The sequence below is a fragment of the Saccopteryx leptura genome, chromosome 4, assembly GCF_036850995.1.
Source record: "Saccopteryx leptura isolate mSacLep1 chromosome 4, mSacLep1_pri_phased_curated, whole genome shotgun sequence".
NCBI classification, from domain to species: Eukaryota; Metazoa; Chordata; class Mammalia; order Chiroptera; family Emballonuridae; genus Saccopteryx; species Saccopteryx leptura.
In genome coordinates this window covers 208,402,466-208,429,610 of record NC_089506.1, presented here as the reverse complement: position 1 = coordinate 208,429,610, position 27,145 = coordinate 208,402,466, and the positions used below count along the sequence as shown (strand labels likewise).

General features: G+C 41.5%; 1 protein-coding gene across 18 annotated transcripts in view; it reads left to right on the top strand.

Moving 5' to 3' along the window:
- RBFOX1 (RNA binding fox-1 homolog 1) overlaps window positions 1–27,145 on the top strand; it is a 1,119,122-nt gene that overhangs the window by 989,196 nt on the left and 102,781 nt on the right. For 16 of the 18 annotated variants that reach the window (XM_066382652.1, XM_066382653.1, XM_066382658.1 and 13 more), the window contains 4 exons: window positions 2,505–2,558; window positions 9,543–9,635; window positions 11,418–11,478; window positions 21,495–21,548. In XM_066382652.1, the coding sequence (XP_066238749.1) occupies window positions 2,505–2,558; window positions 9,543–9,635; window positions 11,418–11,478; window positions 21,495–21,548 (262 nt within the window). The remainder of the gene's footprint in view (window positions 1–2,504; window positions 2,559–9,542; window positions 9,636–11,417; window positions 11,479–21,494; window positions 21,549–27,145) is intronic. The other 2 variants (XM_066382662.1, XM_066382661.1) reach the window with 1 other exon arrangement.

Sequence of the window (27,145 nt, the reverse complement as noted above, 5' to 3'; positions counted from 1 at the left end):
GTTCTATCGAAATGATTGCTTCTGAGGCGTTCACAAAGCTGGAGAATTTTTTACACTATGAAATTTAGTTCACCTTTCAATGGCAAACCCTTCATTTCCCAAATCTGAACATTTTCTTTTTCTGTTTTTAATGATTTTTTTCTTCCCAAATCTAGGGCACTGAGAACACTCTGTAGAAGAGTACTCTCTTGACCAAAAGACTATATAGAGTGTCCAGAAATTGCAGGGCAACTTAGCTGCATGTTTCTTGGTATTTCCATTGTATGGGCAAACCTCATTTTACTGCACTTCGCTACATTGTGCTTTGCAGATAGGGTGTTTTCTTACAACTCTGAAGTCAGGCCCTCTCCGCCAGCAAAAAAGATTACAACTTGCAGAAGGCTCAGATGACGGTTAGCATTTTTTAGCCAATAAAGTGGTTTTTTTAATTAAGGTATGTACATTTCTTAAACATAATGCTATTGCATACGTCATAGACTCCAGTACAGTGTACACGTAACTTGGATATGCATTGAGAAACACAAGACTTTGTGTGACCGGTGTTATTGTGGTATTTGCTTTACCGTGGTCTGGAACAGAGGCAGTACTATCTCCCAGGTCTGCTGGCGCAGGCTAGCGTCCTTCCAGCTCCTCCCTTAGTTAAACCTTCTCTTCTTGATTTCTTCCTGTCCTTCTACTTCTTTGAGAAGTAGAGAAGCACTTCTGTTCAGTAAGAAAAAGTCAAGCCTATGATCCCTTGGGTGGGCACATGTTCTGAGTAATGGACACAGTTTAGTGGTCCAAGGTGACATAAGCTTTGGGTTTCATTTTCTTGTAGTCAGAACTTTCATTTTTCAAGGTTTGCAGCTAGTGATATTGATATTCAACTAGAGCATGCGTATATATTTCCAAGTAAGGTAGATTATTTATTTTTGTATGTTTTGGTGGCTAGCCTTTCTATATTCCAAGTGATTTTTTTCTTGGAGTCTTAGTAAGACCCTCTTGACATGCTCTCTCGAGGGGTCTCCCAACATTCTATGACTGATGCTCATTGTTCAGCTGGTGCTCCTTGTTCAGGCCTGTTGCCCTCCATAATCTGTTCCAAGTGCTTCATTTCTTTCTTACCCTTTCCTCGGAACTACTCTGTCCTCTGCTGCATAGAGGCTGCTTCATGCTTCCCCCCAGGGGAGAGCGAGGGGGATACATCTCCTCGGACAATCAAGGAGACAATAAAAAGCGCTGCTGCAGAAGCAAAGGGAACAATAGGAAAGCTCAGAACAGAGGAGAAGGAGGATGGAAGCATCGCTTTAGGTCGCCTTGTTTAATTTTTAATCACTACCTGAACATTCACCCTCATTCCGCTCGGGGGTAAAATTTCCACCTTACGTTGTCCCGGGCCGTGTCGCCTACTTTTGTGCAAACCTCTCCGACTTGCGCTCAAACGTCGCCCACTAGACTTCATGTGATTGAAGAGAACTGACAGGATTTCCAAGGTCACGGATGAGGATTTTGGATTTTCCGAGGCTTCTGGTTTCCGGGTTCACGTCTCCACCTCTTTCACGCGTGAAATCAAGAATCTCTTGACATCCTTTCTCACGGGGACTACCAGATTTAGCAAATAAAAATATACAAGAGAGGCTCGTGGAATTTGAATTTTAGATAACCAGTGTTTTATGACGTATAAGTAAGTCCCCATTTTATTTTCAGGGTATAATTTACTCTGAAAAGATTTGAAATTTAAATTTAACCAGGCAGCTGTCATGTACACGACTAATTGATCTGTCATCCGATGCTGTGCTCCTCCGCTTGAACGTGTGGAGTCGCCTTCCCTTCTTACAGAGCACATCCGCGCTGATGGTCGAAACTCTGCTTGTTTGGTTAACAACGAGGAGAATCCTCCGGAGGGGAGTCAGTTTCCGCCAGAGGACGAATCCCAGCCGCGCTGGTTTCTCCACTTGGGTGGGTGCCCACGCGGAGGGAGCCGGCTTTTGTCTGTCTGTACTGTCTGTGTCTTCCATGGCCCCGCTCGGTCTAGCTTTTATGGGGGCTGGGGCCCCAATTCTGCAGCACCCTATTTTATTTGGGATTTTACTACCAAAATCCCACTTCAAGGGTTTTTCTCCAGTGATTAGTGGAGTAGCCCAGGAGGGTCGGCGCATACATGAGCCGTTTTTAACCTTCTCTGTTCAGTGCCTGGGAAAGCGATGCTGTGCATATTAAAAAATATAAAAATAAAAATAAAGGAGCAATAGAATTAACCTCTCCATCAGTCATTTGGTCCCGGTCCCCTACTATGATATTTCAACTGTGGGATGTTCCATAATTTGGAAATGACACGTGTGGTTATATTTTTTCTTGATTCAAGTACATTTTTTTAAATGATAGAACAACATAAAATGGACATCCTTGTATATTAAAAGAGGGGGAGGAAAAGATCCTGACTTGGGGGGTACTATAACCAATGTGCATAATACGATTTCCTCCATTTCTCTCCTTGCTTATAAAATATTTCTATTTCTTTGCAGCAATTTGGTAAAATCTTAGATGTTGAAATTATTTTTAATGAGCGAGGCTCAAAGGTAAGCGACTTAATTCACTTTGGAATTGTTTTAGCTTATTTTAAAATGCCTGTTAGGAATAACGGGAAACAACTGCACTGTTCCCATCAGCACCTTGCGAACACGCAGCTCAGGGGAATTCCCTTAGAGACCGCTTCCTGTTTCCAAGGTGGCGGGAAATGTACCGGGCTCCGTTTAAAATATGTAAGGGGGTAATTTAGAATCGCTGCTTTATAGCTAGCTATCTGTATATCAAGTTTCCTGAGGAAAATTACCCATGCTTTAAAAATAATGTTGTTGCTACATTTTTGTTTTTCAGTGATAATTATGTTCTTTATATTAAAAAGTGAGTTGATAGTCTCATGAGCAGGTAAATATGTGATTATTCTGTATTAATAAAGTGCAGTTATTTTCCTGGGTTGCAGGGGAGAAAATTTCATATACACCAGCCTTTTGAATATAGTTTTATTCATTAAACGTGTTGACCAGTTCACATTTTGCAATTTGCCACTGCTTTGAGCTTGGTTGTTTTCCCCCCAGGAAAAACCAGATTTTTGGTTGATTTTCCTAGAGCACCCCTATGGATAAAACCCAATGGTTCTGGAGAGAGGCTTCAGCACCTTCAAAATGAACATAGGTTGGGAGAAAGAAAATAAAGGCCAAACTCCTCCAAAACATGCTCGGCTTCCGTGGTCACCTAAGTGCAGTCCCCAGACTCATGGCAAACAGTGTCACCTGGGAACGTAGCAGAAATGCCAGTTCTCGGGGTCCGAACCAGATCTACTGAGTCAGAAACTCTGAAATTGGGGCCCAGACAGCTGTGTTTTTACAGGCCTGTTATTAAAGTGATAAACACTCTGTCTTCTCGGTTAGGGCAAACGTTAGTGTTTCATTTGCGCGCACACTGCCCCTGTGCCCGTGGGTGTTCCGTGGTCACTCACGTGGCCTCCTCCCACCTGCACCCACAGGAAACTCAAGAACCCCCTCAGCAGCTCCCCGAGGAAACAGGGCTCTCGGCATAACAGCAGACACTTGAGTAATAACGGGGCGACGCAGTAGAAGGACTTGTAGTGACCTCGGCCGCCACATAGTGAGCTTTCTCAATGACAGTGTCTTCTTCCCGGGGCACCACTCCCCTGGGTCATCAGGACGTTTAAGCTTCTTTCTCCTTGCCTCATACCATGAACATGGATATTAAGACAAAGTGCTTCCCTGATACAGAGAGATACTACTGAGTTTAAGCCCGTAACTCTCCTTTCGCAAGCGATTTGGGACAAGTTAGTGTCCAGGAGGGGGTTAGTAGGAAGATCTGGTTTTAGCCAGGAGGCAAGTGCTAGCCTCTTGGGCAGGGGTCTCCAAACTTTTTACACAGGGGGCCAGTTCACTGTCCCTCAGACCATTGGAGGGCTGCCAAATACAGTGGTCCTCTCACTGACCACCAATGAAAGAGGTGCCCCTTCCAGAAGTGCAGTGGGGGCTGGATAAATGGCCTCAGGGGGCCGCATTGCGGCCCGCGGGCCGTAGTTTGGGGACGCCTGCTCTTGGGTATAATAGTCATGTCTTCCCTCATGAAGCCAACATTTTTGAATTTGTTACTCCTTTACAGTCCGTTCCCCTCCCTCCTTAAGTAGATTTAGTATGAGCTGAATGAAATAGTGCTGATTGAATGGAGCAAAGGAAATTCTAGTATTCTCTTCTCCACAGTCCAAACGATGTTGTGATATACCAGATGAGTTTAAAAAACAATCAATCCATTATATTATATAATATATAATGTTCTTCTAGTTCTTCTGGTTCAGATCTTGTCACTCTATAATATCAGGTATTTTACTGTCATGGTTATAATATGCCAGTAGTTTGACTTCTAGGCTGGGGGACAAAGAAATGAACTCTTCTTCTGCTTCTTATTTGGAAACCATTACAGGGACTATTTCTACATCTGCAAAGCCAAGTGCCTGAAGAGAAAAATGTATCCAGTCTAATCCTGTTCACTCAGGCCTGATGTATTCCAGGAAAAATGATAGAAAAGGACCTGAAATATTGGCCAACTATCTCCTTAATTGAAGTCCATAGCTCCACTGCTTTTAAAGTTGTTTTTTTTTTTTTAATTTTCTATTTAATTTATATTTTGTTTTGTAACTTTTGCCAGTTGGAGAAAGCTATTGGATTCCTTTAGAGAGCTGACATTGGAAGAATATCGTTTGCTATTTTGAAAGTACAATGGTGGTGCTATTTTTAAGACTTCTTCCGTCATTCCCATGATTAGTCCGTCTCTGGGGCTTCAGGAATAAGACCACTTAAGTTTGCCTCACCCAGAGACTGACTTTGTGAGCTGATTTTTTTTATTTTTTATTTGGAAACATCAAAAATAGCCTCTCTGTCTCCATGAGTATGCTCCTCAAAGAACCAGTCTGGTCTTGCAGGTGGGGGCTGACTGTTTAGGTACGACGGGAGAGGCGTGGAGACAGTCCCTTTAGGACCTGCTAAACAGAGCAGTGGCTCTCACAGGGAGATTTTTCATACTTGACATTATCCTTTACGGGAAAGAGCCTATTTAAAGGAACATTTTCATTTTAATGGCTGAAAAATCTGAACCACTCTGATGACCTCATTTCCATCATCGGGTGCTAGAGATGCAGCCGGCGAGCGAATGGGTCCTTAGGAGTGAGGAGTTCACCTTTTGGCTGTTCTCTATGTGGACAGTCTCTAAGGCAGGTCACGACCTGCCAAGGAAGTCTGGCTGTGTGTTCTGTGAGTGTTTGGGGTATGTGTATGTGTGTGTGTGTACTTACACACCTATACCTACACAAGCCGTAGCTATAATATCCTGGGAGTGTGTAACATACCTAATGCATTCATGTATGGGTAGCAAGTGTCCAAGGAAGCTACATCTCAGAGAGATGTGCCAGACTTTGAAGATGAGAATTCGATAGCGTTTAGGGGTGAGAGATCCTAGAATTCATTTCTTTTCTTTTAGCAGATTTGAAAATATTTTGTTTAGCTCTAAAATATTTTATTAGGGGACAGGCCAAATCGAGCTACTTTTGAATATACCTAGGAAATATGCAGCCTGGCGTTTGACTCAGTGGATATCTCTAAGTGTGAGTTACAGTCCCCATAGCAGACAGGCGAATCCCCCGCGACTGAGGCAAGAGTCCTGTCCTCCTCACAGATGCGGTCCAGGAGCAGGGGAGGCAGACCCTGCAGACCAACCACTGCAGACAAGCTACTGTGTTCTCGGGGGAAGGAGAGCCTGCGGAGACTCCCAGCAGGCGGCCTGGCGTTGTTAGAAGGTGGGAAGGCTTCCTGGAAGAAGGGGCATGTAAGCTGAAGGAGAGATGGGGAAGAATTTCCTAGGGAAGGGAAGAGGGCAAGATGTCCTTGCAAGGAAAAGGAGCTGCAGGTACAGAGGTCATTGAAACAGAAGCAAGACGTGAGGCTCTTAGTTCCACAGGAAACCCTGACCCTTCAGACTCTCGTCAACAGCGCCCCGTCATGGAAAGCAGTTCTCTGCGCCAGAAACTGGAGGGATTGGAGTTTCATAGAAGATAAAAAAATCAGTGCACTCATCCATCCTGGTTGCTTCAGAGCATCCCATTAATCTAATACATTAATATATAAAATGTATTTGCATTAATGCAAAAAAGGGAAGCTATCACTTAAGCTTATGCTACAGGACCCGAGTAGAAAACTAACTGGGGTGCGGAAGGTCAGGATGCACGATGCACAAAAGGTTTAAAACAGAACCAAGTTGCACTAGTCGGGCGGTCCGTCTGCGGGTTGCCGTCATCTGGCCTGTTGATCATGCCTTCCCAGCAGGGGCGGCACCTGTCACACACCCTCTTCAGCAGCAGCACTGTCCCTTCTTCATGTGGCCCCTCGTGCACTCGTGATCTTTAAGGGGCTAAACATCAGCATTGCCCCAGGTCCCGAACATGCTTCTATTGTTCCCCCTCTGAGACTGAGATTAGAATATGTAGACTGTTTTGAAGAACTGCCAGTATCTGTTTCCTTGAGCTAGAATTCTGACCATGAGGCAGGTCAACAGAAACAAGCTCCCCCCCCCCCCCCGGCTTTCAACATGGCCTGGCGCCAGGTGGAGGTCTCTCTGGTCTCTCTGGGTATAGAGTAGTTGGCCAGATGACCATTCTGATGGCCATCGGACCCAGGAGGCCTTATCACTGCTCATCTCGGTGGGACACAGGACAGTCCAATGGAACAGGTGGAAAAGTCCCTTGGGTATTTTGAGAACTGTTCATGAACTCGACATTACCCAGTCTCTACATGTCAAATTAGCAGTTTGAACAGAAGGATTGAGCAGAGGAAGAGGAGCATGGGGTTTGACAGAAAATGATGAGAGTAAGAACAATAATAAAAATAATCAATGTATTATCTTGGCTTCAGAACAAATCAAGGACTTGAGGATGGTGTGGAGTCTTTTCTCTGTAGTTATGAACTCTCCTTGGGATTCAAAACATATTCCCATCTCCACTTTCATCTCTCCCTGACACACATAGTGCAGATTTTAGGCCAGGATGATTTGCCTTCGGTTTGGATGAGATTCATGATAACTCAGTTATTTGGGATGCTGTAGACACCTGAGCTGAATGTTCCATTTCACCTGGCTACATTCTTCCCAGCACTGTGATGATAATGACTTCTAGCACCCACGGACGCCAATGTTTGTCACCAAGCCCTCCCTCTATAAGACTTGGACTATAGGATTTTCCTTCTTTGCCTATTGAGAGAATTGTCTCTGATTCAACCGGAGTCCTGGTTTCCTTCTTACTTAATATATATATATATGGCATGGCTGTGGATGCTAGGGAATTTGGCTTATAGGTGAGGAAGAGAACATTGCTATGTGATTTGGGCTGTACTCTTTCATCTGAAATCCAAATAACCATGACAGATAGATACTCACTTCAAAAACTCACCCCAGTCCATAGGTTGCTCTGTTGAAATGGACAATACAATATTCTACTTCACACAAAGAACTGTAGCTTTCTTTTGATGTTGCTTAGTGATGTGAGAGGCCAGAGGAATCCAGTGGCTGGACCACACAATAACTTTTCTGACAAACAGATTTCTGGGCTCCCCTTGGGGATTCTGATCTGGTAGATAAGTGACAGGGCTCGGCACATAAGTGTTTACTATGTTCCCAGTTCCTTCTGACGTGCAACTAAGTTTGGGACCCCACTGGCCAAGAGTCAGAGCCATCAAAGAGAGTAACCTCGCCCCCCCCCCCCCCCCCCCCCGTCATTTGCTCGTTGAAAAGCTGTTATTTCAGAACTATTCAGTTAGCAAGTATACTTGAGTACTAAACATGAGCCTACCACCTAAATAGTATCCTCTGATAGGGAGCATATAGTCTTATATTAATCCAATATTTCAGACTTCTCATCACAGATCCTTACTATGGGAAATCTTATGAATGGTAATTCAATCCAATCTCTCAAATTAAATAAATTTTTTTTTTCACTATAGAATCTTGTCGAAGAGTCATCTGCTCTAGCTTGAAACTAATCACAGCTGGCGTCCCCTGTAGATGAGTTCATCTTAATACTGTAAAGTTCTCTGTTGGGCAGATCATTGGGCATACTTCTCAAGTAGCCTGAGCTTTGGAGAGTTCGTTAGCAACCCAGTGAGTGATTGGGAGTTAACACTAGCTGGTTATGACTGCTTGTTCCTTAGAACTACTGTCTGTTTTATTAGTAAAATGGAATATCTTCCTACCCCAAATAAGCATGAAGCCAGCATTTACCTTCATGCAAAGTCCTGAAATCCCCACACATGACATGATTTCACTCGGTATACACTATGAACACCAGAACAAGCTGGGCAAATTCAGGCTGGAAGTGTTTCAAAAGGCTGGTGTATATTTCTGAACAAGATGTACACATATTTTTAGGGGTTTTAAAAATAATGTGTCATATTTTCTGTACTTTTCTTAGGAACAGTGTCAGTGAAGAAAAAAAAAGATGGATTTTGACAATGTGACATTTAGTGGGGTTGTTGGTTGAGGCTGAACTATTAACACAAAATATACCAGTGGCGAAGTCAAGGGTCCATGTGTCATCTATCAGTAAAAGAGGAAGTGACCAGAGTGTTATTGTCAATAACATTCTATTAACAAAGCTTCTTTTATTTTCTACCTGTTGATATGAACAATAAGTATCAACATAATGTGTATTAGGACTTTATGTTTACTCATTTCTCTTTTTGGTTAATAAAATAGTCTGGACAGTTAACACATTTAGAAGCATGTATATTATTTTTGGTGGGGGAGGGGGGACATATTGATACAAAAAGTTACTTGAACTGTTTGCATTATTGATCAATTATTTCCTTTCATTTCATGTGATTATTTTCTTTCTGAGATCCAAGAGTTTAAGATTTCTTATAAAAAAAAGGTCTTTCCTTTTTTTTTTTAGGCTTCTAATTTTTATTTTTGAGAAATAAAGGCTGTAGAATTGATCAATTTGAATAACCCTAAAACTGCATGAAGAAAAGATGTTCTTAAAACCACACGGCATGACTCCGTAGGCAATGTTAGAAGGTTTTGGCATTCATTGTTGAATTTCGTGCACACGTTTTATTTTATTTTATTCTTAATTTGCATGTCAAGAAAGTGGTTCCCTTTTTTTTTTCCTCGTTATTTCATTTTATTCTCTGTGAAGACACCGTAAATTTATTTTGATCTCATTTTCTTTCCGTTAGATTTATTTTATTCTGTAGTGACATTTAGAAAGGTATTTTGGGGTATCATTCTTTGAATTCTTTCAGGGGTTACAGCTAACTGGTGACAGAAAAAGAAATATATCTTGTTCACATTTGTTGCTTACTGATTGCACATCTTAGTACTCTTATAATTTCTCTAATTTGCATGTTACAGAACGGAAGCCAGGACAAGACATAGAAATTAAAGCGAGAGAACGTTACACAGTGGTCGTTGACTGAAATAATAATCTGCATGTTGTTTTCCCTTCTCCCTCCTGCATGCAGGGATTTGGTTTCGTAACTTTCGAAAATAGTGCCGATGCGGACAGGGCGAGGGAGAAATTACACGGCACCGTGGTAGAGGGCCGTAAAATCGAGGTGCATGTTCAAAATATTTTCCTTTACATCTTTTTGATAAATGTCTGCTTCACGCTCATTCGTTGTTTCAGATGCATCATTGTGTCTTGTATGTGACCCCGTTCCCTTCTCATTGTTTATATATATATTTATATATAAAAAGGAAAACTGGCCTTACTTTTTTTTTTGTTTTTGTTTTTTCATTTTATTTTATTATGTTACTCTTATTACTGCTGAGAGGTGGATGGCAAACGTGAGACACAAAAAAGGTTAATCTGAAAGTTTTTTGGTTTTATTTTATTTTATTTTGTTTTATTTTTCATGTGTTAGAGTCAATGGGTGCAATAGATTCCAAACAGTGGAGTGTTACAAGACAAAAGCGGATACAGCATAGTTTCTTTTTATTTTATTTTCTTTTTTCTTTTTCTTTCCACTGCAGGGTTGACGAGGGATCCACAGTGGTGTGCAAATTAAGCCAAATTGTAAAAGAAATTACATTCAAAAGAACAATTATTTTTTTTTTAAGAAACAAATGAGAGGTCTTTATTCTTAAACCTTTCATTTTGTTTTTTTTTAAGAAGCCAGTTTGAACCTTTGCATTCTTTTGATATTAAAGTGAATAAGCAAGCAGGATTTCCTGTTTAAAATCTGGCCCCCTCTTCACTAATAAAATTAACGCTAAAATTCCGGGACTCAGATCTCATCCTTCTACCACTGGATCTCCCTCAGCGTGGCCACAGGGTCATATTTGTTAAAACTTAAAAAAAAAAAAAAAAAACCAGTTACAAATGCTTTAGTCTTTGGAGTAAGATGTTGCATATTTTGCCTTTTATTTCCCCCCCCCTCGACGATAACGCTTAGGCCCCTCACCAAACTCTCAGTAACCATGGTAACTGTATACAAACCCATGCTGGCGATGGTGGTGAATGGTAAGTGGTCAAGTCCATCTGCCGTTACACGTATTTAGTGCTGATATATCTATATACATATATCTATATACCACGTGAATTTTTTTGACTTGTTGTATTAAGTTTTCTTGATGCTCTATTTTTTTGGATATTGGTACGCCTGTAATTGAGTGTACGTTCTAAGCTAGCCTGGGAGGCACTGACTGGATTGAGATATGACCGGTGCACATCTTACTCAGATCGTTAACTCCATACCGTGTTCAACAATGCACCCTCTCTTTTATCCTTTTGTTAGCTGTGACTTTAAAGCTTGAATGATTTTGTTAATTCTTGCGATGTCAAAGGCTCTTGTTCCAAGTGTTGAATGCTAGATGTTGCTACCCCGACGGTCCCCCCTCCCCCCCCCCAAGTGTTGCACACGGCTAAAACTTGTTTGTCCCTTTTTTTGACATTTATGTTCCCTTGTACCTTGTCTTCTCCCTTCTTCTCCTCCACTGCATGTTCCTTCATATGAACTTTATTTTACGTTTAAAAAAATATATATATTGTTTCTGTGTTACCATGGAGTACACGCATGCTTTTAAATCTTCAATTATGCAGTTCCTTTTTAATTTGCTTTTACTGTCTCCTTATTAAACTTTTAAATGATATGACATTGCTTTATTGAAATGATTTGTAAGTTTAAAATGGTTATGAAGTAAATGTAATTATAAAAATGTATGATTTTGTTATGCACCTACTGCCTTTTTTTATAAATTAAAATGCATTTTAGTTTTTTGTTTTGTTTTGTTTTGTTTTTTTGTTTAATAAGTAATCACAGTCATAATGCATGCAACTAATTGAACCGTGGGCTGGCCCCAGAATACGTGCTCATTTGAGTTTTCTGTGTACATAGGTAAATAATGCCACAGCACGTGTCATGACAAATAAAAAGACTGTCAACCCTTATACAAATGGTAAGTACACATTGGCCTTTTATAAGAAATCACCTCTCCCTCGGAATCTATTAAGTAGTTTAAACTAGGGAATCTGTTTCAACAAGTCACATTTGCCTTCGTGTGGCGACTGTGTTCTCACTGCTGGCCGGCTACAATGAACCATCTGAATCAATAAGATAGTTTTCACAGCAGAGGTGGATTCAGGCTTCAGGGTAACTGCCTGCCATTCTTTCAGTCTCTCCATGATAACTCCCATTTGGGGGTGAGATACTGTCATTATTTGGGAATTAGTTGGATAATTTAATTTGTTGTTATGATAGTCAGTTGAGGGAGGATGGAGGTTTCTTTTTTCTTTTCTTTTTTATTTATTTATTTATTTTTTTTGTATTTTTCTGAAGCTGGAAATGGGGAGAGACAGTCAGACAGACACCCGCATGCGCCCGACCAGGATCCACCTGGCATGCCCACCAGGAGCGATGCTCTGCCCACCAGGGGGCGATGCTCTGCCCCTCCGGGGCGTCACTCTGTTGTGACCAGAGCCACTCTAGCGCCTGGGACAGAGGCCAAGGAGCCATCCCCAGCGCCCGGGCCATCTTTGCTCCAATGGAGCCTTGGCTGCGGGAGGGGAAGAGAGAGACAGAGAGGAAGGAGGGGGGGTGGAGAAGCAAATGGGCACTTCTCCTATGTGCCCTGGCCGGGAATCGAACCCGGGTCCCCCGCACACCAGGCCGACGCTCTACTGCTGAGCCAACCGGCCAGGGCCTTTTCTTTTTTCTTTTTAACCACCATGTCCTCATTGAGCATGAATCCTTTCTGGATACGTGGCTGTAGAATTTGGTTTTCCTTCTCTGCCACGTTGGGTCAGGTAAGGATGTTGCATTGACCCCTCAATACAGTGCATTTTAGCCCTTCCTAACCAACAAGATGTGTCAACATGCCGCACACTAGATTTCACATATATAATATATGAAGAGTCATCAAAAATCTGGCCCTGGCTGGTTGGTAGAGCGTTGGCCTGGCGTGCAGGGGTCCTGGGTTTTATTCCCGGCCAGGGCACACAGGAGAAGCGCCCATCTGCTTCTCCACCCCTCCCCCTCTCCTTCCTCTCTGTCTCTCTTCCCCTCCCGCAACCAGGGCTCCATTGGAGCAAAGTTGGCCCAGGAGCTGAAGATGGCCTTATGGCCTTTGCCTCAGGCGCTAGAATGGCTCTGGTTGCAACAGAGCAACGCCCCAGATGGGCAGAGCATCACCCCCTGGTGGGCGTGCTGGGTGGATCCTGGTCGGGCTCATGCAGGAGTCTGTCTGACTGCCTCCCCGTTTCCAACTTCAGAAAAATACAAAAAAAAAAAATCTTCACACATTGTGAGTCTTAAATCTACCTCAGGGTAGATCTCTCTTAAGGTGTATAGGGAGAAAGTAGCTGATATGCTGATCACATACTTAATTGTACCAAAAATTATTAAGTAATTCGGTATTAAAGTATATACGCTTTGTAAAATAGTAGACCCATTAAAATGAGCAGAGTAAAGACGGAAAGAGCCCCATAATGAATAAAAAATTTTCAAATAAAAAATTATATGTATAGCAGGATTTGAATGAAATTATGATGGAAATTGCATCAAAATGCTAATGGTTAAGTTGAATTGTGAGACTGGAAGATATTTTTTCTTTGTTTTATAGGTTTTTAAGAATAATATAGTTTTATTACTGTCATAAGAGGAAAGTATTGAATTTTCCATTTTTAACATTTTAATTACACATAAAACATGAAAATATAGTCATTGAGAATAAGAAAGAAAGAAACATTAAAGCAAAGGCTAAAATTACTTTGAATAATACTGCTGCCAACTTGTTTTTTTGTCTCCCTCCTCAAAGGATGCCCCTTTTACAAATCATTGTCTATACTTTCATTTTGAATTTTTATGCGTATCTACGGAGTAAGAATATGCTTACAGCATTCACAGCATTGTGTTCTTGCTTTCTATATACATGGTATCATGGTGTACATACGATGTTTTTAATTGGCTTTCAAAGTCCATATGGAGTTCTTTCAATGTGACTACATACAGACCAAATTCTGTCCTTTTTTTTGGTTATATAATAATCCATAAATGGATGTATGGGTTTATTCTGACTTTCTGTACTGATTTATTTAAGGATTTTTTTGGTATTATAATCAGCATTTGGTAGTTTTGGTCTTATTTTTCATCTCTCTTGTACCAGTGGCTACCAAGTTGGTTAAATCAGTGTATTATTATTTTTAAAAGGGGCGCTGGTAAATGGAGATATACTCTCCTGATAACAGGGCTCTAAGCTGAAAGACCAGACAGAGTCTTTATTCGGCTGACCCATTTTCCCAGCTCCAACAACCCGAGACAGACCCTTAAATGGAATAGGGCATGTTCCCAGCAGACTGTGGATGCCCAGTGCTGGAGGAAAGCCACCTCTGACTTAGGTGTCATGAAGCCTTTCTACTCGGGGAACATGGAGAACTCTGCAACTTGCCAGAGTTCGTACATGATGACATCACCCTGACTGGTGGGCATTAGGAAGTAGTAAACGTGTGTGTGTGTGTGTGTGTGTGTATGCGGGCATGTTTTCATGCATATGCATAGATGCTCATGTGTACTATTTACAACAGAAAATGAAGTAGGGAAGCTAGACAGTATTCCTTAAGCCATATGTATGCATATTTATTTTAAAGAAAGAGTTATTGATCAATGTCATACCCGGGGGCTGAAAACTGGACCTGTGGGATTTTGCACACAATTCAAAGTGCATTCATTAATAGCCAACATTTCTTGAATACTAACTGTATGTCTTTATGTTAAGCATATTAAATACTCTGGGCTCACATGAAATCCTCTGAAGAGGAAATAGTTATCCCTGTCTTACAGATGCAAAAACTGAGGCTAGACAAGATAGGGTAGTTGGTGAAGATATCTTCTTTTATTACGAAGTAAGAAGACCTGGCCAGACCTGTGTAGGAGTGAATCACTTTCCCCCATCATCTTACAGAACGGCACCCCAATAGCAGCTGGCTACAGTAACAAAAAGGTTATTCAGTGCAGACGCCCAAACCTTCTTCCAGATGTTGGCATAAACAGCCCATTCGATTCCAGGTAGCCATACATTCTCTTTTTTTTTTTTTTTTAATTTTTTAAATTTTATTTATTCATTTTTTAGAGAGGAAAGAGAGGGAGAGAGAGAGACAGAGAGAGAGAAGGGGGGAGGAGCTGGAAGCATCAACTCCCATATGTGCCTTGACCAGGCAAGCCCAGGGTTTCGAACCGGCAACCTCAGCATTTCCAGGTCAACGCTTTATCCACTGCGCCACCACAGGTCAGGCACCCATACATTCTTAATTTCCAAGAATGAGGCATGTGGTCACTCCTTCCCGAACTAAAAGGGACCACTCAGAGGCTCTCCTGACACCTAGACCTAGTATGGCCCCGAAGGGGTTGATGGACAGTCACAGAAGAACTGACTTAAAAAATCAAATGCAAACCCGGATTACATAAAGAGAGTTGTAGCTCTTGAAAACTTTTGGTATTTAAAGAAAGCAGTTCTCAAAGCTTTTCCAATTTTTAGTTCCTGAGTTTCATGACTACAAAGGCATTTTCTGAGAAATTGCAATAAGACTTAACTGGAAATGTGTAGAGACCTTGTTAGATCCTTAACAGGGGTGTTTAAGGTTAAGAGGAGATATTCTCACCACACACACAATAAGAAAATTCTAACTATGGGAGATGATGGATGTGTTAGTTAGTGTGAGTGTGGCGAATGTTTTACAAAGTTGTGCACCTTACATACGTACAAACGTTAGTTGTCAGTTATATCTCAGTAAGGATTTTTTTGGTAGTATAATCAGCATTTGGTAGTTTTGTTCTTATTTTCTCTATCAAAAATAGAGAAAAAGGCCCTGGCCAGTTGGCTCAGCGGTAGAGCGTCGGCCTGGTGTGCGGGGGACCCGGGTTCGATTCCCGGCCAGGGCACATAGGAGAAGCGCCCATTTGCTGCTCCACCCCCCCCCCCCTTCCTCTCTGTCTCTCTCTTCCCCTCCATTGGAGCAAAGATGGCCCGGGCGCTGGGGATGGCTCCTTGGCCTCTGCCCCAGGCGCTAGAGTGGCTCTGGTCGCGGCAGAGCGGCCCCCCCGGAGGGGCAGAGCATCGCCCCCTGGTGGGCAGAGCATCGCCCCTGGTGGGCGTGCTGGGTGGATCCCGGTCGGGCGCATGCGGGAGTCTGTCTGACTGTCTCTCCCTGTTTCCAGCTTCAGAAAAATACAGGAAAAAAAAATTTTAAAAAATCGCCGGTTTGAAACCCTGGGCTTGCCTGGTCAAGGCACATATGCGAGTTGATGCTTCCAGCTCCTCCCCCCTTCTCTCTCTCTCCTCTCTCTTCCTCTCTGTCTCTCTCTCTCTCTCTTCTCTAAAAGTGAATAAAAAAATAAAAAATAAATAAAAATTAAAAAAAAAAAAAAAATAGAGAAAAGTAAGGACCAGTGAAGTCACATTGAAGTGAAAAAACTAACTGATCGATGAATTCATTAGCTACCTAATTTATTCTCACAAACCATTGAATTTACTTTTTAGCAAAATTTATATTACTAGAGTCATCACATTTTGAGGTCATCTTCAAATGGTGCAATCTAACTATCAATGCCAACGTTGCAGTCAGGCCTTCCTTCAGTCATACATCCAACAAAAGTTGGAGTAGCTTCAAAGTTTCCAGTGATTAATAAGAGTGGACCCTGACTGCGGTGAGACACGTGGCTAGGAGGCTGTGCTCTGGGGGACGACAGTTAATACCATCATGGAGAATGTGAATTCCGTTTCCCAGAACATTTTCACTTGGATTACAAGAGAAGATTGTAGAATGCCACATAGGGGATGTGGCACTCTACCCATCAGAAAGCTCCACAAAGAGAAAATTGGGCTAATTCTCTATTGCTGGTTTCCACCGAGGATTCCAGGACTCAGAGAAGAGCTGGGGTTTGCTCTACTCACTGCAGATCAAATGTTTGCTCAGCATTCAGTTCCTGAGTATCGTGACTACAAGGGCAACACACCAGTTGAGAAACAGATTCTCAGGGATTTCCTGTATGTTGGAGAAGTTTGGGTGTTGGGTGGAGATTTTTTGTTTTCTTAGAGATCTTTTTTTTTTCTTCTCTTTTTCAAGTGAGAGGAGGGAAGATCGAGAGACAGATTTCCACATGTACCCCAACCAGGATCCACCTGGCAACCCCTGTCTGGGGCCAATGCTCTGCCCATCTAGGGCCATGCTTGCAACCAAGCTATTTTTAGCACCTGAGGTAGAGGCTCCACGGAGCCATCCTCAGCACCTGGGATGATGTGCTTGAACAAATTGAGCCATGGCTGTGAGAGAGGAAGGAATGGGGGAGGGGGGTGAAGAAGCAGATGGTCACTTCTCCTGTGTGCCCTAACCAGGAATCAAACCTGGGACATCCACACTCTGGGCTGACACTCTACCACTGAACCAACCAACCAGGGCCTTCTTAGAGATCTGAAGAAGGATAAACACTGGCAGAGAGATCCAAGACTACATAGTTAGGTAGATTTTGTATCAGCTCTGTCTTTCCCTGGCTGTTGAACAACAGGCAAGCTATTTAAACTCTCCACACACCAGTTTTCTCAAGTGGGAATTACAGACACAATAGAACCTACTGCCTAGGATATTCATGACTATTGTGGGGGATAAAGTACTCAACACCCTGCCAGGGTACAGAGTGCCCTAAACCTTTAATTACATAATAAGCTCAGATATACGTACCATCGTGTTCTTTTTCTGCTATAGGTGGTAAGTTGAATTTTCTGACACACATAGTAGTTGAAGAATCAAATATTCAGATGCCAGCGGAGGCAGGGCAAGGAAAATAAATGAACAAACAGAGAAGGTCTGAGACAGTCACAGTCTTTTTAGACTATCTTTCATTTATATACTGGGAAAAGCAAGATATTTCTCTACGAGAGAAAAAAGAAACAGCACAGGGTAACAATAAAGGTTTGCTGGCATTTAGCCTCCAACCAGGCACACAATAGGGAGTAGTGGTGACTGTGACTAACTGAGAGTTTAAGAGTGTGGTCTCTGGTCACCTGTAGCAATGTGAAGTTGCCCGTTTTTACTAATGTTTCAAGAGAACCAGAAATCCTGTATTTTAGATGAAATCTAAATGTTGACAATAAATATTTGTGGCAAAACACAGTGTGCCACTAACTTTTTATTCGTTTTGGGCGTTGCCTCGTGTGCCATTTCAGCAACCGGGCAACTGGCACCCTCAGTAAAGGTCTTTAGAAAGTATTGGGATGCAGGTTTGGAAACTCCTGTGTTGTATTTAAGGATACTTTCTTAAACGTGCTTCTTTGCTATCTAACCCACAAAAGCCCTAGAGAAGTCCTGTGCAGATTGTGTGTGTGTGTGTGTGTGTGTGTGTGTGTACTTCAGACTTGCCTTTTAACACCTAACAGAGCCCTCGTTAACACAGGGATCTTGGCCAGCGTCTTTAGAGAAAGCTGGCTGATGAGCTTTGAGAAGCTAAATTTGAAGGTGGGAGCACCGATTTAGGTGTGGCCCCTGCAGGCCCAGCCCCAGCTCCAGTGTCTGATATACAGAGAGATCCCCACGCATCTAGTCTCTGCTCCACCGCCTCGTTTTATGGGGGGCCCTGGGAGGCCGGGAGCAGTGGGCTTTATCAGCTGTTCTCCTTTTGTTGTAAGCCTCATTGTTCGGTTTAATGTCCTTGATCAAAATCTGTGAATTTGTAAGGCCTGGGGATGTACACAAACTGCCTGAGAAATTAAAACTAGGATCATTTTGTCAGTCTTCCTGACAGTGCAGGCTTCTGTCTCCAGCAGGGTTATCCCAAGGGTCTCTTCCAGGTACTAGATGGAGTCACAGGGACTAGGAGGCTATTTGCATGCAATTTGCATACATTTACATAAGCCTGCGTGAGCTCTGTAAGTCTGAACAGAGGTGATTTTCAAGGGCTGGATTCTTATTGCCTTTGCCTTGAAGGCAGTCACCCCTAACGGGGCCTTCTTTGTTAGATGTGTATCAGGAAGCAGGTCATTGGAGGTTGGAAGGAGATAGAATCCTAACCAAATGGGAATGAGTCTATTAGAAAGAGCTTTATATTCCTTCTGTTCCTTTAGAGCAAAACTAAGTAAATATTTATGGAGCGCTGTCTCTTCACCAAATGCAGTTTTAGATGCTGAGAATTCACATCGGATGTCAGACCTGCTCACTTTACCATTAATTTTAATAAAGGAGGTGGTTATAAAAACAATTAAGAACAAGCAGAGAAAGAAAAAAGATAATCCCAGGTAGTGTTAACAGCTAAACAGGAAACAAGACTGGGAATTGAATCAAGGAGTAGTAGCTTGAAGGGGTTGGGGGTTTCGGGGAAGGGGTAACATTAAGTAGATTTTCCTGGGAAGACATCGGAGACCTAAATCGCAGCATGCAAAGTTGTCAAGAGCTAACGGATCAGTCTAGATTGACAGATGACAAAGAGGGAGATTAGAGATAGAGAGAGAGAGAGAGAGAGGGAAAAGGTTTGGTCCATGGAAATAAGGAAGATAAAGGAAGAGGAGAGAAACATGATTTTTAGGTCACCTAAGATACCTCTAAAGATCTTTTTCTTTGAGAAACTTAAAGACCATTGCATAACTTATCTGTGACAATGACATCAAAATTAATCGATGGGTCCACACTCAGTGAGTGGTGTGTCCCAGCCTTCTGTGCAAAGAGAAGAATTTAAGACCGCTAATAAGGATGTATACAAGGAACAAAACCTTCCTGGAGTAGGGTTAAAAGATCCTGTCTCCACTACTAGCAAAAGGGATTGCATAAAGCAGGGTGTAAGATAAGGAACAGAAGGAAGAAGGAGCAATATGTTAATCCATTAATAATTCATTTAATATGGCTCCATATAGATTTCTTGCACAAACTCTAGATTTCTATAAAAGACTGGAAAGAGAATGCTAAATATGTTTAGATAACCCTGTAACATTATTTTCAACCAGTTTTCTGTATTTCCTCTTAAATTTCCAATGCCTAGAAATGTGGACATTAGTTCCTAGGTCCTCATGTATTGAGTATTTTTTTGAGAAGCAGTGGAATTTTATTTGGTCAAATTGAAGTCATTTTCCACACTTGTAGAACACATATTCTGAAATATTTGGTGTAATATTCATTTTTCTATTACTATAGAGATTCCTATAAGACAAGATGTGGTTAATATGAGAGAGGAATTTGTCAGCATGAAGTTTATAAAAACATAGGAGCCATGTGGCCGGTTACTCAGTTTGGTTAAGAGTGTCCTCCCGAAATGACAAGGTTGTGGGTTTGACCCCTGGTCAGGGCACACAAGGGAAGCAGCCAATTAATGCATGACTGAGTGAAACAATAAATGGATGCTTCCCTTCCCCCTCCCTTCTCTCTCACTGCTCTCTCTGTCTTTCTGACAATAACAAAGCAGTTAAGCCCTGGATGGATAGCTAGGTTGGTTGGAGCGTCATCTCAAAGCATGGAGGTTGCGAGTTCGATTCCCTGGTCAGGCACATACAGGAGCAGCTCAATATTCCTGTCTCTCCCTCCCTGCTTCTCTCACAAACAAACAAAAACATTGGAGAGTAGGTCTCAGAACTTCCTTTCTCTTTTTGTAGGTCTATTATATTGTGAGGGATTTTCTATTAATAAGCCTCCCAAATAATTCAAAGATAACCCTTTGAGAAACTCTGTCCAAGGGTCATGATGGGAACTGGAAACTAGCTAGCTAATTCAAGTTGAAACTGAAAGTTCATAGAAACCAAACATTCTAGAAAGTCCTTAGGTCCACCCGGGAGCCTCTCTATTAGGATACTGAGCCTCTTAGTGGATCATTAAATTGCAGGCCTCCTCTCAGCTGTTCTTATAGGCTCGTGACTTAGGTCAGACATTGGGATGTCACACACCTCTCTCCCTTCTGCAAAAAGTTCAGAGCATTCTCCTTGTCGGAAATACCTCCCCTCCTATCCCAACTTTCACCATGGTCTTTGCTCAGGGGCATTTATTAAAGGACCTCCGGTGTTTGACCCCCTAGCCCAAGGACACAGGTTTTCCACAAAGGACAGCACACCTGTCCTTAGTTGCCTCTCAGGAATTCTATATAATGGATGTTTTCATCAAGTCATGCCGGCAGGAACAGGAAATGGTCGCCGAACCTTAAAACATGATGTTCTTCTGAGTTTGCTCCCTAAATAGTGCCCGATGTGTCTCCATTGTGGGAGCATCTTGGTATACAAATATTCTTCCATGCTCTTTTCTTGGGTAAAAAGTTTTTAAAGGGCCAGGGTTCATTTTACAGAAATGCTCCTTCCAGAACTTTTGGGAAAATTACAGGATTCTAGTCATCTTACATGCAGGTTATTTGAAAGTTACCTTAGATATCATGCATTGATTAAGAATTGTTATGGTTCCTGAAGGCATTGAAATGTATTCCACACTTCATCTTCACTGGATAAATGTCATTTTCTTGGGGATTTAAAAAGCACTTCGGGATTCTACAGTCTCTGGATCATAATGAGGAATGACAATTATCAGGATATGTTGCTGCAAAGAACTCTATCCATGTGAGCTTTCCAATTTTTGTGAATCTAACACACAGAGACACGTAATGGATTACTTGGTGGTGACCCATGAAATAATACAAAAAAAACTGAAATTGGCATAGTACCTCTAGAAAATCTTGATATGGAAGGAAATTAATTGTACATTATTTTCAAAAGGTTCACTTGTAGCTGGTCAGTAGTGTCCATATTATTCACTTGGATAGGCAGAAAATCAAAGAAAGGACTAAACCTATTTTCTTATGTATTGTTTTCAAATAATTTTTATGCATGCCCAAACTATGTATATTGTGAATTTTAAAATTAAACAAAACAAAACATCAAACCATTAGTTGTGCTATTAATTGGCAGCGATTTCAGTTGTTGAATCGAAGGTGATATTAATGTTTCTGTATGTTATTTTCAAGGCTGGAAATTGAATCCAGTTGTGGGCGCAGTCTACAGCCCCGAATTCTATGCAGGTAAAGAATGTCTCTTTGCACGATATCTCCTTGGTCTTTTCTGTGTGTGCTTTGCTTGCCGATCAAGAACGGGTTTCATGAAAAAAAAAAATCTGAACCAAAGAAATCCTTATCCTAAGAAATTCTGAGTGATTTTTTTTTTTTTTTGGCAGAACCAGTAGTGTTTAAAACCCTTTAAAAAAACAAAAGGGGATCGTGTAAGTTTCATTGTGGCGTAAGCATTGAGCCACTGTGCCTTATGACACTTCCTACTGGTTTTGCCTTAAAAAAAAAAAAAAAAGCAGTGGCCAAACGTAGAGCTGCTCACGCCCATTGTACGTCCATATGCCTGGATGTGTTTGTTTAGCCATGCATTTCCATTCGGGTTTGCGTTATTTTCCCTGGCAAAGCAGAGAATTGGATGGCTTATTCCAGCAATGTGGCAACGAGTTGGGCTCACCAAGAGAAGGACTGATGAGTAAACTAAGTTGTCTTTCTTTGTCCACTTCGATTTCCTGTAGCTGTTCCATCTCTCTCTGCTTTGCCTTCAAAGACGAACCTCTCTGCACCCCTTCCCTGCCTGCCCGGCACCTACCACGCATTTGGCAAATCCACTGTTGTAGGAAACTTGATCATCAGATTCAGGGAGAGTCACCCGGAAGCAGCAGCGGCTGAGATTTTTGCTCGGCTCGGCCTGTCACCTCCGCCTGTCATGTCCTTGCTCATTAACAAGGCTGTACTTAACTCCTGGGAACCTTAGTAGATTTGCCCCCTGGATATTGAAAGGAAGCCTTTCTTTAATGTGACTCTGGCTTTCTAATAAGGAGAAAGAGGTGGCCAACTGGTCTATCCACTCATTTAGAGATTTCTTGACAGTACGTTACACACCCCTTGCCTTGTCATCTCTGGGATGTCTTGCTGCTGTCACGGTCCTGATACCTAAGCCTCCATCCTAGTGGATAACAGAGGAGCGTAGGAAACGTAGACAGCCACTTTAGCATAATAACCAACTTGATTTTTTAAAAAGAAGGTAAATCTTGGAAGGCCCAAAATGCTTTCCGGATTTTAGGTGGGCAACGTCTGAAGTTGTTCTTCCAACGTGGATTTTACAAACCTGGGTTAAGTCCAAGGACTCTATGACTGAACTAGTGGTGTTGATTCTTATGAGAGAGGGGAGAACATAGCTCTAAGGCTTCCCATGGTCACGTGGTGTTACCCACACCTAGCAGAGTGAATGACATGGACACCGCACTCAGACATTCTGGGTTTGAATTCTGGCTCCCCTAATTGCTGGCTGTGTGACTCTAGGCAAGTTACTTGACCTCTCTGTGCCTCAGTGTCTTCATCTGTTAAATGGGAGATGGTAATGGTAACAAACTCACAGGTATTTATAAGAATTACGTGGGTTAATAGATGAAGAGTATTTGGTATATAGCTGGCATCATACAAACATTGGGTAAGCAGAAATGAATAAGTTAATATCCTACCTCTTGGCCATAAGGGGAAAGTTAACCAAGAGCTGACGCCTCTGCAATGTGAATGTACCACTAGATGAGCGATTCTCTTCTCATCTCATGAGAGGACTAGTCCTTCCATTCTCAGCGTGTCCATTTAGGGGAAGTTGATTTCTGGGATCAGAGGTAAGGTCATCTGTTCAGGGCACAGATATTGCTAGGGTACATCCTTGTCCAAAGAGGCAAAGAAATGAAATTTTCCAAAGGTACAAGGAGATGACCAGGCAGCAACTTTCGTGCCCCTAAAGACACTGCTCGTGAAATGGAGTAGCTGGTGTAAAGAGGTGACAGATTCTGTGTGTGCCTGCAGGTGAGTGAGTGTGACTGCACACACTCACTCACCTGCAGGCACAGACGCCCACGTGCACAGTTCTTCCCCAAAATTATGGGTCAAGAACAAGAAGCGAGATGTTATCAGATGTGCAGGTAGGGCATAGATGTGTGCATTGCAATAGAAAGAAGAAAGTGCATTTTCCAGTCCCCTCAAAGTAGTTGCTCTTTTCTGTCCTGGGCAACCAGGAAAACACCAGATATCGGTTTCAAACCTATATGCATATCTGTGGGTGTTTAAGAAGAACTTCAGACAGAAGAAACAATTCAGACTAACTTATACATACACGAGTAAATTAATATGTGTAACTTTTAGACTCAAATGAGTTTGGTCTCACCCTCAGAAGTTAAATCATTGGACTACAGAGAAAGAATATAAGCTATCATAGGGGTTGATATGGGACGAGTACTTTCTCTAGTTAGGCACTGTTCTAAGCACTGTACTTAAAACAATGTATTTAAATCCTCATGGTAGTTTTCCAAATGAGGAGACTAGGGCTCAAGGGAGCCCTAGTTGCATCATGGGACTAGGATTTCATAGCTGGTAAGAAGCCAGCTAGAATTCGAAATCAAGAGGCTGTGTTCTTTATGACCAGGTTATACTGCTTCTTTAGCGTTTATAAATATTAAAAGTCATAGTTCTTACCTACTGTGCCCCATGATAGCAGATCCTACTATGGATCTATGTCCAAACTAGTCAAATTAAAGAAGAGAAGTGAGATGATTATTTTGGATTATTTCCACCACCACCACCACCACCACATTCAGACATGTTATCTAGTTGTGTCAGGGAAAACTTGAAAAAGTCCGGACAACCAAATCGTTATTTCTATGAGTTGCTCCAAAAAACGTAAACCTTAGAAATAATGGGGTGTGGATAAGTGAATGACACTTGAAAAATCTGAACATTGGTGTTTTGAGTTGTCAAGATCTGGCCTCTCCTAAATCGGAACTTTCTCTTTTTTTGCTTCTATATTTTGTCTGGAGGTAGACAGTGTTTGTGATATTCAGAAATGTGGTGAAACACTGCCGTAAATCCAACACTCCAAAACGACTTCTTTGCAATGTTTGAAGACCCATCTACACACTGAGACTCTAGCAAGCTTAAGTCTAAACTTTCAGGCACCTGTATCGACGGAATGCATATAGCAGCGGGCAAAAGTAGATTTACAGCTGTGACACAAAAAAACAAAACAAAACAATAATTCATAAATAATAATACAAGGATAAACTGTTTGATGTACTCACAACTGTAAACTTCAGTTTGCCCACCCCTGTAAATGTGAAGATATAGGTGTAGAATGTATATATTTCCATAACCAGGTATAATTTCTAATGTTACCCATTTAAATACCCATGACTAAGAATTTTGGGATCATTTAAAATTTCCCCAAGTATAAATATAGTCTGGATCTATCTTGCACTTTTGAATATGCCTCAAAGCTGAAATGAAGACCTTGTCATTGATTTGCTAGGGGTATTTAGGAGGCCAGTCCTGCAGCTGCCTAAGATAGAAAACCAGACTTATTAGTCATTTCTCTCTATAAGATTTTGTGTTAATGACACATATCATAATATTTCCACAGTATAATTATTGATTTTCTGAAGCTTATGTGGAATTAACAACCCAGCCTCCAATTGTCTCTCAGAACGGGGCATGAAAAGTTCACATATTTTGTAAATTAAAATCGATATTTTCAATCTCTCCTAAAGGTAATTTTCCTAATTTAGTGGACTTTTTCCTAACATTTATTTTCTCTTTTAATTATAAAATGGCAGGTTATTGATTTTCCTATATAACCTCTTGATGCCCTGAGTGCAGTTTTATTGCTAATGCAAGGTGGGGGTGGGGAGAGCAGTTGCACCTCTTAATGAGGATCTTTAATTACTAGCTGAACAGTATTAATTTGCTTTGATAAATTATGACATGCACGCTCCCTCGTGTACACATTCCAGGGAGAGTGTTTAGAAAGCTGTTATGGAAGGTCTTTCATTGTGGGTGGTTCTTCTGAACTCTCATCAAGTCATACCTGGAAGAACTCTTTTAATTGCTCAGAAGCAGATCTTCATAGATCAGCTTAATCCCATGAATGTCTATAAATCTTCTCAGAGGACAAGTGGGTGTGCCCTCGCTCTACGAAACAGTGTTGATTATTTTTCTTAATTCCCATCATCTTCAGACTCCTTGAGGCTTATTCTCAAGACCAAAGATTGGTAAGTCCATTTCAAAAGGAGGTGGGTCTGAAAGATGTTAGCCAGTATCTATGGCTGTTTCATTTTAAAGAAGATTGAAGGTCCTTAGTAGAGGTATGATATCTACACATGTCTGTGCCCAGTATCATGCCTCAACTTATTTAGTGTAATTTGAAATGATGTTTCTAAGAATCTCAATGAAGAAGGCTCAAAGGGGATTCTTACAGTTTCCCTGTCTTTGTGAGAAATTCCCTTTTTCTTGCTAATAAAAAGATTTTTAAATAGTGGTGTCTTTGAGAGATAATCATGATACGTAGCCCATGAAACGGTTGATGGATAGCGCCTTTGATCTTCATAAATAAGTAAAACAAAATAAAAATAAATAACAGAAGGCTATACAAAGATGTCAACACGGTCCTGACAAATGGCAAATTCATCTGTTTCTCAATTGCCGCTCAGATCGCTGCAAAGCATAACCACACTGTATATCTTATCTGCCAACTCATTTCTGTGATTAAATATTCCATCAGTGGGGCTCTAAGGCGGCAAAGCTTAACAAGATTCATGAGATGCGCCACTTGAACACGCATAACTCACTTCTGTGGATGGAGAGTCCCCCCCGCTTGCAAAGGAAAATTGGAATCCAGTTAACTCACTCCATGAGTTGCGATCAATAAGGAAAGGAAAAGATCTTTCAATGCAAATCTAAGATATTGTTAGGTCCTGACAACAAGAAACACACAATTCAAGTTTCACGTCAATAGTAGAAAGGTGCAGAGTAAATCACTCAAAAACTTTGATGATGACAATGAAAACTAGTCTTGGTGAGGCTATTAATATGAGTGGCGTTTTTGTGGGAGAAAGGAGAAGGGGGTAACTGAATATATACTCCTCTTGAACATAAAAAAAAATCTGGTTCTGAAGGGGACAAAAAAATAAAAGAAGTAACAGGTACTTAAAGAAGGGCATACCTGGCTGCAGTCATATTTAAAAGGGGTCAGGTCTGGAAAGTACATAGGTTATCCTGGAGTTATAGGGAGGATGACATTAGATAATCAGTATACAATAATTATAGGTAGTAAAGTAAAATAAAGATATAAGAGAGTAGGGTGATCCCTGAGGGCACCTCTCTCATATCCTCATTCGTAGGAGCGTGGCCATGGATACGTAACTGAATACCAGGAGAAGTGATGGGAAAGTGGACTGGGATCTCAATGTAAATTTCAAAAGTGAAGAGGATGGCCCCTGAGATAGCTCAGTTGGTTAGAGTGTCATCCCTATATGCCAACATTGCAGGTTCGATCCCTGGTGAAGGCTCATACAAGGATTAACCAATGAATGCATAAATAAGTGGAATGACAAATTGGTTTCTCTCTCTCTCTTTCAACCTTCCTCTCTCTTTAAAATCACTAAATAAAAAATTTTTTAAAATGAAGAAAATAGATGTAGCACTCTGCTTATCTTGAAAGGGCAGCTGTACTTGACCTTGGATTACCTGAACAAAGATATTGGGTTTTTGTTTTTGTTTGTTTGTTTGTTTTTAAGTGAGAGGAGGGGAGAAAGAGAGACAAACTCCCACAT